Source organism: Phoenix dactylifera, chromosome 15 (genome assembly GCF_009389715.1).
Source record: "Phoenix dactylifera cultivar Barhee BC4 chromosome 15, palm_55x_up_171113_PBpolish2nd_filt_p, whole genome shotgun sequence".
Taxonomy (NCBI): Eukaryota; Viridiplantae; Streptophyta; class Magnoliopsida; order Arecales; family Arecaceae; genus Phoenix; species Phoenix dactylifera.
The window spans coordinates 2,941,525-2,959,723 of record NC_052406.1 but is presented as its reverse complement, the minus strand read 5'-3'; the positions used below and the strand labels follow the sequence as shown (position 1 = coordinate 2,959,723).

At 38.6% G+C, this 18,199-nt stretch overlaps 2 protein-coding genes across 2 annotated transcripts; both read left to right on the top strand.

The window, feature by feature from the left end:
• Positions 1-1,537: 1,537 nt before the first annotated feature.
• LOC103704218 (nuclear transcription factor Y subunit B-3-like) lies at positions 1,538-3,208 on the top strand. The gene has a single exon (XM_008787418.4). The coding sequence runs from the start codon at positions 2,247-2,249 to the stop codon at positions 2,907-2,909; it is 663 nt and encodes a 220-aa protein (XP_008785640.2). The 5' UTR covers positions 1,538-2,246; the 3' UTR covers positions 2,910-3,208.
• Positions 3,209-14,953: 11,745 nt separating this feature from the next.
• LOC103704217 (cytosolic sulfotransferase 12-like) lies at positions 14,954-15,601 on the top strand. Its single transcript, XM_008787417.4, has one exon. It carries the CDS (start codon positions 14,954-14,956, stop codon positions 15,599-15,601), a length of 648 nt encoding a protein of 215 aa, XP_008785639.2.
• The last annotated feature ends 2,598 nt before the right edge of the window (positions 15,602-18,199 follow it).

Genomic DNA, 18,199 nt, shown 5'->3' with positions numbered 1-18,199 from the left:
AAAGGCCAAAAAGGAATGGTCCCAGAGCTTGTAGGCTTATGGGGCTGTATATTAGTTCCAAACCACTTACCATCGAGATGGGGGGAACGGTAGTCCATGCACCCACTTTTTGGACATCTTGATAACTCGTGCTTTCTCACTAACTACATGAGGGGACCATGTAAGATGGGGATGTTGTGCTTGAGGGGTGCAAAATTGTGTAATAAATTCCAGTTAAAAGTTTACTTTCATGCGAAGTTTGATCGGTAGTGTCTTAAATCTCTAATGGCATTAAGTTGCATGCTCTCTGGTTAAAATATTGCTTGCTCTGGTGGGTAATGCAGCACTTTTGCTAGCCCTTTGATTATCTTATCTAAATCGGCATTCTTACAGCTAGTAAACTTGTAATTGTTAGAACATGTAAGAAAGATTCTTAACATTTGCAAATATGTAATGAAACAAAGACATGCAACTTGCAGCGGCATGGTACAAATCCTTTAAATTGTTATAATTCACCATTAATCATGATTTCTAATTTTTGGGGAGGTTGCGGCTGAAAATCTAGTGCATCTTGAAATGTTATAATAAAATTGTCGGCAGCCATTATTGTGTTAGTTTGCCTCCTTAACTTGTTGCTTAAGTAATCATTAGAATGCTTGAAGTTTTAAAAAATTATGGTAAGCAAAGGCTTGAAAGTCAAGGAACACTTTTGAGTAGAAGATGAAATAACCTTCTCTTTATTTACAATGCTAAGTCCATCTTTCTCTATCTGTCTTATCTGTACACAAAAGCTCTGGTTCATAATAAGATGAACTATCTCTCCCTTTATCTTATAATACCAACTCCATCTTTTCCTATATTCGTTCTGTATACAAGAGTTTGAATCTTCTCCATTTTATGATGGAACTGGAAAACTATAGTTTGCTAGAAAAGTCTAATGTTGCAATCACAAACATCTATATATTAGACGGTAAACCATGATTGTATAAATTCCGACGGTAGAACCACTTGCGCTCTATATAATGTGTATGAGATAGCATGGTGAGATTGTGATAGGGCTAATGTAATCATAGACATTCATATATCATGCAACAACCCGAGATTATGTATGGTATACTACAATAATAATAGAGTCTATATAATCATAGACTATGACGCATTATTATTTACTCTTTGCTCGACATCAAGAAATAAGAAGAGCACAACATACAAAAAATACAAAAAAAAAATTACAAAATTATATTATTAAAAAAATTTAATGAGATGAGATCGTGACCTTCCAAATCTTTTGCCTCTTTTTTCTTTCGTGCATTAACCAAAAGGGTCATGCATATCTAAACACTGTGCGAGACTCACACCGTGTCTAGTCAGAACTCGGAAGCGCCCTCCACCGACTTTAAAAGTGGGGCCCACTCTCACCGACGACCGAGATCAGCGGCACGGTCCGCGCATCGACGGTGGAGCCGATCCCACTTGGCCCAGACTTATCGATAAACAAACGGACCCTAATTATCCACGTGTCGCCTTCGATGAGATATTAGGACCGCGATCCAACGGACCCGGATACCTCGGCGGCCCTCCTCTCTCTCTCTCTCTCTCGCTTCCCCTCCGGCCCCCAACCCCCGCGCGATCTCCGACGCCGGCGTCCTGTCCGAGCTCCCTCCTTCTCCGGCGAGGCCAAACCCTAACCGAAATACATGGAGTCCTAGGGTTTCAGAGAAGGTCACTCGATCGCTTTCTTTCTCTCTTTTTGGTTACGACAAATCCTTCCTCCCCCACCCACTCCAACACTTTTATTATTATTATTTTTATTTAGTTCGTCATGCTCGCTGTTAAAATGGAAGAACCGAAAGCATAGTTCCTTATCACCCCCCCAAAAAAAGCCTAGTTCCTTGACCATCTTTCTTTGTATCTGGATCGAATTCTGGAACCCTGGTCGCTTAGAATTCCTGTGGAAACGATCCTGGTTTCCGCTTCCTTCTACCTCTGGGTTTTTCTCGGAGATCTATTGGATGTTCTTGGTCGACCTCAATTCCGTCGATTTCTCTACATATTTTATTACCTAATTCCATTCTAAAATCATATCCGAATCCTCTCGGCTCCTTTTAGCGTGCAGAATTAGACGCCGTCTCTGAATCCTATGAACTCTTAACTGGTTTTCTGTAGAAACGAGCTCGAAAACCCTAGATTTTGATCCGGAGATTGGTGAACGGCTTCGAATTTGCTCAGGGTTGTGGGAATTTGGCGTAAAGTTCGGATCTTGATCGATGGCGGATTCGGATAACGATTCGGGAGGGCAGAACAACAGCAATGCGGCGGGGGGCAGCGACTTCTTGTCCCCCAGGGAGCAGGACCGGTTCCTGCCGATCGCCAACGTGAGCCGGATCATGAAGAAGGCTCTCCCGGCGAACGCCAAGATCTCCAAGGACGCCAAGGAGACGGTCCAGGAGTGCGTCTCCGAGTTCATCAGCTTCATCACCGGCGAGGCCTCCGACAAGTGCCAGCGAGAGAAGCGCAAGACCGTCAACGGCGACGACCTCCTCTGGGCCATGACCACCCTCGGCTTCGAGGACTACGTCGAGCCCCTCAAGGTCTACCTCCAAAAATTCCGGGAGATGGAGGGCGAGAAGGGCACCTCCTCGTCGTCCCAGTCCCAGCAGAAGGAGGGAAGCACTAGCGGCGCCATCGGGAGCAATGACGACGGCTTTAGCACCGGCGCCGGCGGCGGTGGCGTCGGAATATATGGTGGTGGTGGTGGTGGAGGGATGATGATGATGATGGGCCAGCAGATGTATGGGTCGCCGCCGTCATCATCGGCGTATCACCATCAGATGGCAATGGTTGGGAAAGGCAGTATGGGGAGTGGTGGTGGTGGTGGTGGGAATTCCTCCTCTTCTTCAGCTGGTCTTGGAAGGCAGGGCAGGATATGATGTTAAAACTATGTTGATCTATAGTTTATGTTAGTGTTTTTGCTGTCTTTTAATTGCTTGGGTTCTTGTCAACTTTTTCACCCCCCCTCCCTCTGTTTCTAGAGTCACAGTAAGGTGATTTTGTCAAAGTAACAATGGACTGAGATGTGTAACATAGTATGTAGTCCTTGGATGATGGGGTTGGGTTGGTCTCTGAATTCTCTGATTGGGGAGTGAAAGGTGATATGTTGTATAATATTACAAATTTATGCTGATGAATTGAATCTACTTCAGTTGGAAAAACAAGGAAATTTGATTTAGTTGGTTTTGGATACATTGGATAATATATGCTAGTGAGGAAACAACAATATACTCTTTTTCCATTTCTTAAAAACATATGTTATACCACCTAAAAAAGAAAAGAAAATGAAAATATTAAATTTATCTCAGGGATAAACAGTGTCCAAACCTCGAAGTTTAGAAGCAATGTAATATAAAGAATTGTTGGAAAATCATCAATTCATTTTCTGAGAAAAGCTCAATAATTGCAGCCAAAACTCTGACAAGTTGCTTGCAAATGTGAGCTCATGGTCATGGCAAACTGCAACTCTCTTATCTCCCTGTTGAGAAGCATTTACTCTCCAACATTGATAAGAGATATAAGGACTGAAGAAGATGGCCACCCTGATCACCAAAGAGAGCGCTTGGTTTGGTTGGGAATTTATGCTTCCTTAGACTCTCATATCATAATAGATGGTACAATTAATTAGACCATCATTTCACGTCTGGCATCTTTTAGTTCTAAACAAGTGAATAGAGGGGAGGGAATGAGAAATATTTATTTGGAGCTGTTAGCGTAGGCATGCTTAAGAAAACTGCTCAAATCTTTAAGGAGTGTGTTACGCTCTTTGTTGCTTGCTATAAGTCTCCCTCACAATTTTTTTGTTTAAGACAATAAGTGTAGGTAGTTGGCTTAGCCCTCACGAGATAGCAAATCATGCCAAAGCTAAGGTAAAAAGTCGGCATGGATAAGGATGGATAGCTAAAAACTGACCTTTGAGGTATCATTGGAGAACACTTCCAAGACATCAAGAAAACGGGAAAGGTAGGAAGGGATCTCATTGGCCAGGGCAATATTGCATTGATGCATTGCCTGTTCGTGGGGAAGCATTTGAAAACATGGCTTAATTAGGCTTCGTTTGATAGAGCTTTTGGTGGGTCGGAAACTACTTTCTGACCCTCCAAAAGTACTTTTGGATGGATTTGGATATTTGGTAAAAAAATCGAAAAGCCATTTAGTCTTGCCAGAAAACTGAAAATATCTATTTGGGAGAAGCTCCAAAATAGAGCTTCTTTGGAAAAGTACTTTTAGCATGCATCGGGAAGCACTTTTAGATTTATACAATTTCTCTTTTTAGACCAAAATATTCATGATAAAATTATATAATTACAGAAAATGTCTCTTTATATCATAATGCGCTAAAAAAATATTAATAATAATGATAATAATTATAATATTTTATATCAAATATATTATATTATATTATAAATATAATATCATATTACATTATATCATAATACATTGATATGTTATGTTATATAATATCAAATTAAGTTATATTATTATGCTATAGAATACAATATTATATTAACTATATTAGAATAATATTGTATTATATTACAGTAATATTATACTATATCATATATTAATGTATTAATACATATTATATGTTATTATAGCCTATTATATAATACTATGCAATGTTCTTTATGGTTATTTTGTCATATCAAAAGTACTTTCTCAATTTATTTGTCAAACACATTAAAATTCCACGACACTTTAGAAATGTAGTTACCAAACAACAAATAACATTTTATAAAAGCTCTGTTTCAAAAAGCTCTACTTCCAACAGCTCTGCTTAGTAGTTCAAAAATAACTACTCAAATAAGGTCCAAAATTTTCCCTCCTGCTGCATGAGAGAGGTTGGGTGTCTCGCATGCTACATGTTTCTGCGTTCCCTTTGCTATTTACTACATATTGTTTGAAATGACAGTAAATCCCGTGAATTAAGAAGTAAAAGATTACAGATAAGAGAAGGAATCCAGTGGGCATTAGCCTTGGTTAACACGGTGAAATACAAGTCATCAATTCCAGTTTCCAACAGTAAAGGATTTTAATAAAAACAGAAGTCACTACACAGGTCAGCAACAGTATAAAGCTGGGCGAAGGAATTAAGTAGCATCGACGAATTTGACATGGGAAATTTGGCACCCCAGTTGAGTGCAGGTTGGGCGCGGGTTAGTTCGCCTTGTCACAGTTTAAGATTAGCCTGGGCCAAGGTTTGTAATTTTATTAGTTCACAACACTGTGACTTAATAAAACTCAAGAATATGAAAACGAATGAGTCTGGCTTCCACTCTTTCAAGTTGCACATAGAAATCAAGACCGAGACAAGCATCCACCATGATGATTGACCAAAACTTGAGGAACATTGGAAAGTGAAAGAGCTAGCGCTGCACATTGAAGGTTCCAAGAGAAGTCAAAGCAGGGAGAGGTTGTTTGCATTCAGCAGCAACTCCAATCTATAGCAGGAGTAGGGCACACAAGGAGTGGAAAAGTATGAGCAAGGTAGTGAAAGAAGGGAGTCTAAGAGGGTGGTGGTCTGTCGGTGCTTTTATGTCTTTGGCTGTGCTTTTGACACATACCAGCAGCAGGCAAAGATGGTTAAAGTTTGTGGTCCCTCCGCAGTCCAAGGTTGACGAAAAGTTTGATGACATTGGAAGTTTATGGCCATGCATTCCACTCTCCAGCTGTTGGATCCTCCTCTGGAGTGCGGATTTTAGTCTGAAGAGTTCTATACCATCATGGATAGCCGTTACGTCGTCCATCTTCAAGATGGAGCAGCTCTCAATTATGCCCGAAATATATTCGGGCATTTTTCAGCACGATACACAACATACCGTAAGAGATGAAAAAGAGCCATTTATCTTGATGCTGCAGCTATCTATAATGGTACAGTACTCTGCGGTGCAAAAGTTGCACTGAAAAGACTCCGCTCTCATGTACTGAACTTTGTATGCCGTAAAGCAATTGACTTACAAATTTTTAAATGTGCACCCACTTATTGAGTTGGTAACCAGTGGTTTGAGCCCGCCCCCTCCTTAGTCTCAGTTGGAGATCCTCCTCAGGGGAAAGTGTTATCATGTCTTCTGATTTTAGGAGACTTGATATAGTCCACTTGATCAAGCTTATCCCACATCAAGTTAAACCTCGTTTAAATGGTGACTTAATCCAATCTGATCAGAAGTTATTCAGAGTTTATCTTATCAGGATAAGAATCCGGGTTTCTAACCTAGCAGTATAAATAAGTCTGTGGATTTATCACTTAAGGCACTCAAGTCCTGCATAGGTTAGAAGCTCTGGATCTCTTCTCTCTCTCTCTCTTCCGCAGGTCTCTTCCTCCTCGGGTGCTTAGTCTTTCTTTTCTCTCATGTGGGTGCATGCTTAATCTCAAAAAGTGCTTAATCAACGATGGCCGAAGGTTAGCAAAATTTATTTACTTTTTGAAATCTTCCGCGGCGCATTATTTTGCTTACAGGAAGTTCCGGAGAAAAAATATCTAAGCTAATGCAGCGGTTTCTCGTAGATTCTCTTCACGGTAGCTTGTCAATTGCCGGTGAAAATATATCAATGTGCGAGGATGGAAATCATGAGAAAGAATTTGGGAATGTTGAAGCTTCTGTTATTGGGATGTCAGCCTGACAAATTATCCTCTATGCAGCAGAGCTTAACCCCGCCTTCTGTGCTGAAAAACCAGTTCACTTTAAATCAAAATTTCAACCAAGCTGGCAGTAGAAATAATTTTGAAGGTAGAAATAATTTTGGAGGTCCATGGTATTAGCGATGGAAGAGTTAATTAAACAAGCTAGATATATTTCTAGATTTTTAGATTGTCCCAGGTGAATGGCTACTTAACTTAAGCTCATGGTTTCTACCACCATCAAGTTAAAGGTCAACAGAAAAATTTGATCTAATGACTTGAGGTAACAACAAATTTTAGCTTTGGGATACCGCCACTTCCCTGCTGGTTGATTTGGGGAGTCATAAAGAGAAAGGAAATTTCCATTGTACATTTCTCCTAAGCAAAGCTAGGTGCAGATTTTCCACTAAGCAAAGATATTCCTACTATCATTGCAAAGATCCATGTAGGCATGTGCTTAATTCTACATCGGCTATGCTTTGGGTAGATTTGGATACTTATATAAGGCCAACAAATCCATGTAATATCCTCTGATTAGTCTTTTGGGGTTAGGTTTTGGATTGTGAAAAATGATATTAGAGCGTATCCGGTCAATGACTTATGCAGACTAAAGGACACTGTATTACAAGTCAATCGTGGTGTTTGAGATTCGATTTGAATGGATTTTAACCTTTAGCTTGGATAGAACGTCCCACAATGGCTCTACATTGTATAAATTTAGATATTTATACAGAGCCAAGAAACCAAAATAATATCTTTCGGCTTGTCATTTTGGATGAGGCCTTGAATTATGATAATCATTTTAGTACATTTATCATTATTATTACTATTTTTATTTTTATTATATTATTCTTTATTTTAAGTAAACTTCGTCGGTGTACCTTTTGTGCTGGGAAAAAGAAAAGACTTCTTCCACTAGGCTTCTTGATTGGCTGTGAGGAAGCATGAACCACCTCCACTTGGACTACTCGCTTTCAAAGGGTTCACTCCATGTCTACAAATAAACCAAGAGAGATATTTGTGTAGTCAAATATTAGTATCTCTATCATTTATTTATTTTTATTTGACAAATTCAGATACAAATTATAATATTAATCAGATTCAAAAGTTTATATCTATATTTATTTTAAATGGTTCGAATACATATTGGATATTAAAAACAAGCTATTAGTTAGATAGTTAAACTTTATAATCGCCAATAATTAAACTTTATGACCACCAAAACAAAGATATCACTAAATAAAAGATAAATTAAGTCAACAATATATTTATATGATCACTTATTATTCTTAAATGTTTATTAGCGCTATATATGATTAAATAGATTATAAATAGAACAGAATTTTTGAATATGGATCGGATAATTTCTATGTATCTATTTTTCTTTGAGATATAAATATGAACATTAATTGCATGCTCAAATTTATGTCTATTCAGATAGATTCAAATAAAAAAATAAATCTAGATAGATACTATCCAATCCATTGTCGCGGCTATTGAGCAGTAACCAGCCACTTTTATATTACCGAGCAATTGCACCCTATACAACATTTTTGGGTTTAAATCTTAGTTATGCTATTTTAGATAATTTTTGAAAAATAGTGCATAACTCTCAAAAACGGGGCGAAGGAAAATCATCTGCATTTTTTGACTTGATAGCCATCAATTTGGTTTTTGGATTACTGTCCTCAAGAATTAATGAATAATGTACCTTGAGGGTTTGTTATAGAAGTTGGAATACATAATCCATGAATATTGTATGTAGGGGGCGAGTGGGACAGCTGAGGTCCAAAAAAAAAAAAAAAGTCTTCCATCTATACTTGGTTTATTTTATAATTAGCTTGAAAAGAACAAATTCATAGGAACATGATTCTTATATATAGACTCATGTCCAACCTGTGAATTTAATTATGACAATAATTTATTTAAATATAAAAAAAGAAATAATATCATGTAAAAAATATTTAGAGTTGGACATCACAATAAATTGATAGAGATATAAGAATGAATTAAAATATAGATTTAGATAAAAAGTGGTCAATTTTGAACATGATGTTCGATCTACTTTTTTGTTCAGTATATTTTGTTTGTTTTTTTTCCTTTTTTGAACTGTTAATTGGTGAAGGATTCATTTGAGTCTATGGCTTGCCCCACTCTTAACATCATCTTAGAGAAGTTGGACTATGTTTCTAAGAGTTTCTTTAATCAATGGTGACTCATCAGGTCCGAGGGCTAAAAAACTAATTTATTTACAAATTGGGTTTTTCCTAAATGTCTCAAATTTGCCCCTCCTTATTTTATGTCCATATGAGTGGTCTTTAAAGTTCAATCACAATTGTGAAGTAATTTAATAGATCAAGATTCCATCATCCTTATTTTTTAGGGATAAGCATAAGATCAATGATGTGGAGCCCGACTGCACTACCGAAAGATAACTTTCATGCCAAATGGCTATCGGTGATTAGTGCAGTTCATAAGATAAGTTAGATGGTGCATGTGGATTAGTAATCTTTGCGTGGCTTGTGATAATGAAGTTTTCTCATTTTCCCCCCTCATTAAGGTTTATTTGGTTGGAGAAAAGATGGGGTCTTGACCTGGTGGTTGTACGCAAGATCAATCAAGCTCAGTCAATTGAGGAGCTAAATTTTTCCATAAGAATAATGATGTGGAGCCCAACTGCACTACCAAAAGATAGGTTCCATGCCATATGTCTAGAGGTGAATAGGGCAGGTCATGAGTTAAGTGGGATGGATGGGGGGTGTGAAGCAGCAAGCCTTCATCTTACCTACATCTTTTTCAGATTAGGCATATCAACATCCTATAAACTCCTAAAACTTCTCTTGCACAATATGGCATTTCCTCAATAAATTCATACTATTGAAGGAAAGTATTCAAAGATGCCCAAGAGATTAGACAAATCACGTTGAAGAAGTGATTAATTATCCCTGACAAATTAGGAAACTTACAAACTCTATCAGCCTTGATCTCTTTCTGCCATGGCTTCAGTTGTGTTTCAAATAAAATGGCTTTGTCGGAAGAATCTTAGAGCCTGTTTGGGAAATCCAGCAAAATTGGACCTGTTAGCGTGCTCGGCCCATTTTTTTATAAAGATCCTTTCCGGTCTTAGTCTATATCCTATTTATAGGTTTTTTTGAGGTTTTTATTTTCATCCCATAGGATTTGGGTTGGAGAGAGATTTGGTCGATATAGGCCTTATTTAAATAGGTTGCGTAATCCATGATCCAATACGAAATCCAGCTATATCCCGCTGGATTTTCCAAACTAGCTCTTATTAGAATCAACATCCAAAAAGCCCTTAACCTCCTTTGCTTAATCTAGCATCCAAATAGGCCACTAATGTCCTATGCTCAAGCCTTGATGCTATGTTTAGATGCCATGAAGACAAGTCTTAATCTAAATAAGTATGCAAGAATTTTCCGAAATCAGTTGATTAATAAAGAGGGTAGCATCTCTCTACAATGCTGAAGCATTAAAATTGAATCCATGATACTTTATTTCTTTTCCTTTCTTCGAGAAACTTGTTTAGATAAAAATGCTCAAAAACATAAAAAAAAAAAAAAAATTCAAGTTAGACATTAACAATTTTAGCCGAGCATCTGGTAGATGGGCCCACGCGTCCCATTAGCGAAGTGCCCTAGATCTGAGGCACAGGGCCCAACTTGAACTATCCATGAGCCTCCATGGACCCGGCCACTGCCAACCTTTTAGGCTGAGCCCATTCTGGGATCTCGGACCGTAGTTTCTTCGTTAATTGCGAATGATTGAATTATTAAAAGTACGTGCAAATCGTCTCTTCGTTTTCGTTTTCTACTACCATTCGTTTCTAATCTTCTTCCATCGATCCATGTCGTCAAATGCAAGCAGAGGGACATACAATATAAAGGAAACGAAACTATCCAAAAAGGAACTACTTTCTTCTCTATTCACAAGGATTCACAATTTCACATTGAACAATTTGAAGATTTAACACTTGCAACAGTAGGTATTGAAGTAGAGGCATTTAAAAGTAACCCCCTTTGATCCGCCATGAGAAAGGCCATGAGCGAGCAGGGGGTGTAGAGATTTTTGATACTACAATTTCAATGGCAAAATTATGTGCAGCTTGGGCAGGACTGAATTATGCTATATATATATATATATATATATATATATATTGAGGGCTTCACAAATTTGTTTAGAAAAAAATTCGATGATGGTTATCAGATTGCTTTCTAATTCATTTGTGTTAATGAAAATCTTCATCCACTTTTGCAGGTTTGCTGGCGAATAAGATTTTCGTCGCTATCTTTTGAAATTTCATATATTTACAGAGTAGATCTTTCTTTTCAGGTCTTAAATATTTTATTTTTTTATTTCTATCGATGTATTCATTCTCAATTAAATTAAACTATTCGTTTTAACCAAAGAGAGAAAAAAAAAAGGCATGAGCTACATATTTTCAAGTCCTAGTATTGAACGATATCCATTCTATCCCAACTGGCTTATTTCGACACTTATGTCGCTGAGTCGGCTTCCAAGTCTTTGTTCTAGTTCCTTATTCTGATGAAATATTGGGTGGATCATGACCTTTCCATCAAAAGATATTCACTTGTCTACATAGAAGCTTTTGTCATGGTTCCTCCATTAACAGGAAGCTGGTTCATCCGGATCTTCCTGAGTTATGTTATAGATGCACTGATATCAGGATTAACATGTGATATTGATTGCTTAATTCCAAACCATAACCCCACTAGACTTTTGCAGTAGTGCGAGAAGAACTCTGACTTGCTATGATCCGTTGATCACCAACTGCCAGTTTGCAGCAAAATTCAAAATGTTTTTCATTGCCTTCAACATAAGACTTTTCAGCTTCGACCACACCCTGCAAAAGCTCCATCTCTCATACAAAGTTGAAATGTCCATCTAGTATAAAGACACTTATACATAAGTTCAACCAAGATAGAAATCCCATGCATCAAGAATTACAATCCCAGCCTCCTTGTCCAAAACTTCGTTGTATTCACTTCATGCTAGCATCTACAATGCGAGACCTTGATGAGCATTGTTGCTGCCAAAACTCGATCTTATGATCTAGAGACTAGGAGGGCATGGATCAATCTGCTACCGTGGAGGACGAATCATCGATCTGCATACCAAAAAAAGAAGAAGAAAAGGTCGATGGAGCTCATCTAATTGAGGGACCTCCGATGCTTAAATCAAACAGAGCTTTGAAGAGCAGGATATTTAATAGGATGAAGAAGAAAAGGAAATAGAGCGCTCGTAACTTCGTGGTCATACCTGGGGCCTTAGCTCTTTTTATAGATGACGAATTCATGGTCCATTAGAGTTGAGCTCTAGAGTTTAGAGTCCAATGGGGAGCTGGTTGGCTGGTCTGATTTTGGGCACCATATAATTATTTTATTTTATCTTATTGTTTTTCTTCTTTCTTTTTTTTTGTAGAAGAGAAGGGGCTTGGATGAAGAGGATTGAGCCTTATTTGTGCACAATTTGGACAACAAGAAATACTCATGCAATTGCATGTTGACGCCAGTTCTAAGACTGTTGTTAGGAAAGGCTAGTCCAACCTGTTACAAAACTTCCATGGATGAGTTTGTGGGTATGCGAGCTACAAAAGGGGCTGAAGCTCATTGCAGATCAAATAACTTCGAAGCTGAACCAATTTGTGCCCATTTCCGTCGAACTATCCCCAAATAAGGCTTCGGCTGAGTCCACCCATATTAAACTGTCTTGGAATCTGACATGGGTCATGCGTCTTAGTCCTGGATCAAGTCTCTTGTACAACTCTCTTAGTCACATCTACACAGTTTAAACATCTACCCGGTTCTAGTCAGCAAATTTGCTAGGATTAACTAATACAAATAGCTAGGAGAAGAAATACAAGTAGCGAGAACCATAAGAAGGAAGAAAAGTAGCAATCTTTTCTTAACAAATATGAGATTACAAAGGCCTCTTTCTAATCTCTGAAAAATCTATAAACAAACATAAAACTATATCTCCACATCTTTATCCTAAAGAAAGATCTCTCGGAGGGAACTTTTTGAGGTGCCATGTTGTGAGATCTCTCGCTTGTTTTTTGAGTGTTAACGGTGAAAGTGCCACCTATTAGAATTACTTAAATAAATTTTTTGGAAAATAATACTAGACAAAATCTTGCCAACTAGTTTTAGCCCAACTTGCTGAGTCCCTCTCTAATAGGCTCTGAATCTTGATGAGTATGTGTGCGTGTGTGTGTGTGTGTGTGTGTGTGTGTGAGAGAGAGAGAGAGAGAGAGAGAGAGAGAGAAGAGGGATTAATTTAACAAATTCAAAGAAAATCATCCAAGAGAAGGATGCTATCAATGAGCCATGATCCCATCACAACCTAGGACCTTATCCAAAATGGCTAATCGAAATGTATTTTTTTGAGTTCCTTAGTCCTGTATAAGTACTCAAATCTCCTAGGCGAATAATCGATTTGGGACTAAACACACGCCCACATGGATCCTCACATGCTTTCCTGTTCAACTCCTGACGTCCTCGTGAGGCTAAAGGTTCAAATCCATTCAAATATAATCACAAGTATCATGATAGGCTCCTAGTCAGCCTCCATGAATCCATGCTGCAATGTCTCCACCACAATAGGCCCATGGTCAGCCTCCATGAACCTGTGCTGCAGTGTTCCGCAGTCCACATAAATTATGGAACGAGTTTATTTTAATACCATTTATCATAATTCAGGACTTCTGATACCATTTGTCCTCACAGATCCAATTCATAACCTCTTTCACTTGAATAGGATGGATTTGTTGATGGTCGTGGTGGATAGGAATTTGACGCATTGAAGAGAGATGAGTTAGATGGAAGGTTAAGGAGGGGATTTGTGATGAAAGGAAACAGAGATAAGGAAGTGGCTTGAATGGTCATGGTTGAACACTCTAGGTGAGATATCTAAAAGGTTTTCAAATATATCTATAGAGTTTAATTGATTTAGAAGGATCATTAAACTCGATGTAGACTACTTTGGTTACTATGGATAGGACTGAATATAATCCAAAAGCGAGTTCCGCCCTATCGGAAAGCCAAATGACGTGTCAAACATTTGGAGATAATAACTTGATTATACGGCATCCAATTGAGATGATTTTTTTTCCAAATCGAATAACTTTTTGAGATCTAGAATGTAGCATCCCCTATGAGAGGTCGCACCTCTAATGACCAGGCCTAAATTCTATCATTTGGGCTCTGAAACAAATCAATCAAACTTAAAATTTTATTTTTGAAAAAGATTATGATCGGATGTATCTTCCAATCTAGAAAAATTCGGTAGAGCGATAGAAGGCAAAATTGATGTTGGAGTCAAAATCTACGTTCTATATAATTTTAGTTTTTTCATATATTTATACTAGTTGTATATATTTTAAAAAAATGGTCTTATTCAAACTGCTAGAGGAATCCAAATCGAATTATGCAAGGACAAACCTCACCAGCTATGTACCTTAGTTTTGTGATCATCAACAAAAACAAAGGTGGTGCAATTCTACTTTTACTAATTTTTTATATATTTCTAAATATTTTTCAAAGTTTCGAGTTGAGCTGATTGAATAAATTTTTTCTTTTCTCCAATCTGATCATTAATTAATCTAATTGGATGGTTAAATAGAAAAGCTTGCTAGCGAGTGTCTATTATATATATATATATACACACACACAAAAGATATTTATGGATAAGAGAAAGGTATCATCTTGCAAAGCATCCTTTCCTATTAGGGGTTTTTCATCTAGTTCCTTACGATGATCATGATCGTGATCATGGTCCATTTCTTATGATCGAGAGAAAGAAGTTGAGATTCGTGAGGCGTCAAAAGGGGGAAGAGAGTGATAATACGGGCAGGGTCAAATAATACAGTGTAATGTGGAAAGACAAATAGTAAAAAAGTAGCTCTAATAAAGTGTAATATATATTTATATATTAGCTGTCTTTACTTTTGGAGCTGGGCACAAAGATTAGGTGGCTGAAGACCCCGGTGCATGTTCCGCTTCTCCAGCCACCTTATCTTTGTCCCCAGCTTCAAGAGAAAAGACAGCTAATATATATAAAATATATATACAGAGGCATCAACCTTCTCATTCTTTTCGATAAGCCCCGCAGCTAACGTCATACCATCTGTCTCTACTCTCTTTTTTTTTTTTTTTTGGTGAAGTCTCTTCTCTTCAAACCCCTTGCAAACCGTATCCACGGGAAAGAGCGAGAGCGAGCGAGCGAGCGAGAGAGAGATCAGAGTAGTACAGCTTCCTCCTTCCCCTCATGGCCAGTGATCCATCTCAATCCAGTGGCTCCCTATCGTCACATTCTTCAGAAGAGAGGGCAAAGGATCCAACTCCAAAGCTTGTACAAGAGTATAATGACCTCATCTCTACCCTTCCACCAGAGCAAGGCTGGCAACCAGTCTCCCTTCGAAAATACAAAGGCTTTTGGATTCCTGATCAGGTCCATCTCCGGGGCCTCTTGGCCATCCAAGACCACTTCAAGCCTCGTCCCACCGATCTCCTCCTGGCCACCTTGCCCAAGTCCGGCACCACCTGGCTCAAAGCACTCATCTTCGCCACCATGACTCGAAGCCAATACTCCTTCGCTCACCACCCTCTCCTCAGCCTCAACCCGCACAACTGCGTCCACCTCTTGGAGGAGCTCTTCGCCATCGGCCAAGCTTCCAAGGTCGAAGCCCTCCCTTCCCCTCGGCTCCTTAACACCCACATGCCCTACTCTGTGCTACCGGACTCGATCGGAGCATCCGACTGCCGAATTATATATGTTTGCCGGGACCCCAAAGACAGGGTGGTCTCCGCGTGGCACTTCACCTCGTCGTGGCATCGCAGCAAGAAGACGACGTGGGAGATGATGCCGACGACTGAATCCCTGTCGTTCGCCACGGCCTGCGAAATGGTTTGCTGAGGGAACTCTCCCTGGGGGCCGAACTGGGACCATGCTCTGGAGTACTGGAGGGAGAGCCTGAGAAGGCCTGAGAAGGTGTTGTTCTTGAAGTATGAGGAGGTGATGGAGGAGCCGGTGGCGAACGCGAAAAGGTTGGCGGAGTTTATGGGATGTCCCTTCTCCTCAGAGGAGGAGAAAGAAGGGGTGGTGGAGGAGATTATAAGGCTGTGTAGCTTTGACAAGCTGAGCAAACTAGAGGTGAACAAGAGTGGTGACCAAGCCTCGTTCTTCAGGATACCGAACTCCTGTTACTTTAGGAAGGGGAAGGTGGGGGATTGGAGGAATCAGTTGAGCCCGGAGATGGCCCTGAGATTGGACAGGGTCATGGACGAAAAGCTTCAGGGATCCGGTCTGACCCTCAGTGGTGTCGCCATCCAAACCACCACCATCACATGAGAAAAGAGAGATCGCTGATGGTGCACCAGAAGTTCGATCCCGATGGAAACTGGTTTATAAATGTATTGCTGGAATCTCTGTTTGGATGGAGGTCAAGCTGATGGTAATTAATATGAATTTGGTTATGTTTCTGCTCAGGTTATCTACGTCCAGCTGTGTTCTCATTACATTTTCTTAATGAAATATGAGGTGGGTTTTTTATTGCTGTTTAGAGTTTGATGGCTTTTGATTTCCAGTTTGGAGGTGTTTGGAGGCCTCTAGTTTGGTGAAGCTACCCGAAGCTGTAGAGGAACCTATACTGCCTTATTCTTTGAAGTTTTCTTAGTTTTTATCTTGATTTCTGATGGCTGGATGGTAATCCCCTGCCTCAGATATTTATCTTCATCAAATAGGAGAACTGGGAGTGTTGGTGAGGGGCATAATATCGCGTGGAGTATAGATAAGAATTTTGTTCTATTACAAGCTGGTGGTTCTGTTGAAGTTTTGTATTGGGTTCCTCTGCTCTGTATTGGAAAGGAAACTTGTTTTGCTACGTTGCAACAAACGTCAAACGAGGAGATTAAATCGGCCAAACAAATTGGGTCCAACTTCCCCCCCTACTCCATGATCAGTTGCTGATCACAACACTCGGAACAGGGGAACCAACACTGCTGGCCCTTTTCTAAAATAGATTATATGCCCTCCTCGCTTCTTGGCAATGTGAGTACAAGAGGGAGCCTGTCAAAAAAATTCATAGCCATCTGAGTTAAGGCCTGTTTGGCTTTCTGTAGATATATATCTGAGCTTAGTTCGGTTCAGGAGAACCCACTTTAAAGATTTAGTTTGACCCGCAACTTAATTTTAGAATAAAAAGCCTAAAATGGCTTGATCCAGGTGAGTCGAAGCCACTTCAGCGAAGCGAGTTCTTTCTCAGCCAACTTGTACCAATTCAAACATTATCAATTGAATCAGTCAAGAATACAAAAAATCGATAGATCGCTCCTAGCTTGCTTTCGAGGCAAGCCTGCACTCTCGCTTGCTTCTTACTCGCCTATGAAAACAATACTAGACTTGATGCCTAAGCTTCGTCCACTTTTGTCTAGATGATATAACCATCTCTAGAGAAGTGATTAGAGCTGCTAAATCACTTGAGAATTCCTTGCTTAATATATCTGCCACGACAATTCTCTAGTTAGATCATAATCTTTTAACAGCTCTAACTATTTTTCTGTTTTAAATTATACATTTGAGTGAAGACATATTTTAGATTCTTGTGATTTGTAAAAATCTCACACAATTTCTTATAGAGATAATGTCTCCGAATTTTTAGAGCAAAAACCACCATGATTGGTTCCAGATTATTATGGAATAGTTCTTCTCATATAACTTTAACCACCTATAAGCATAAGCTATACCTTCCCATTCTATATCAAAACATAACCTAAACCATTACAGGATATACTACATGGAAAATGCAAGAGGCTCCCATTATACCAGTATAGCATAACCTCAGGAAAACCTCTATTAACCATATAATGATTATAGCACAATACCAGTAATTTGTATCAAAGATAGCATTTCAAATTTTTAATATGAATATAACAGCTGCTGCAATGGTTGTTATAATTAATGGTGTTATACCAGACAATAAACAGTGGTGTTATTTTTCATTCACTTTTTATTGGATAAAAGTATTTTTTTTAACCATATATTGTTTTTAGGAGAGAGATTAATAAAATTGATTTTTAAGAAACAACTAGTACTTTATGCAGGAAAAGGTACTAAGTTAAAATAAAAGTCAACATTCCACTATAATACTAAAAAAATATATTATAACAGCCCTTGCAATGATTATAATATTATTATTTAAAATAATGGAAATATTTCTTGTGCCTTCTCTTACTATCTTTAAAATTATGCATGATCATCCATCATGGATTGGGGCGGTGGATTGCGCTTGCATGGCATAAACGCCATTCTATTATGGTCATGAATCAATGTGGATTACAAGAGAAGTTGTGATGGCCGGATTGGATCTCTTCCGTCAACGAAATGAAGAATTATTAATTAAATTAGATCCATTATTAATTATTAATAAAAGTACTATTATTATTATTATATATAAAAATTATTATTATATATGTTGTTTTCTGGTTGGATGGGCAGATTTTTAAGTAATAATTT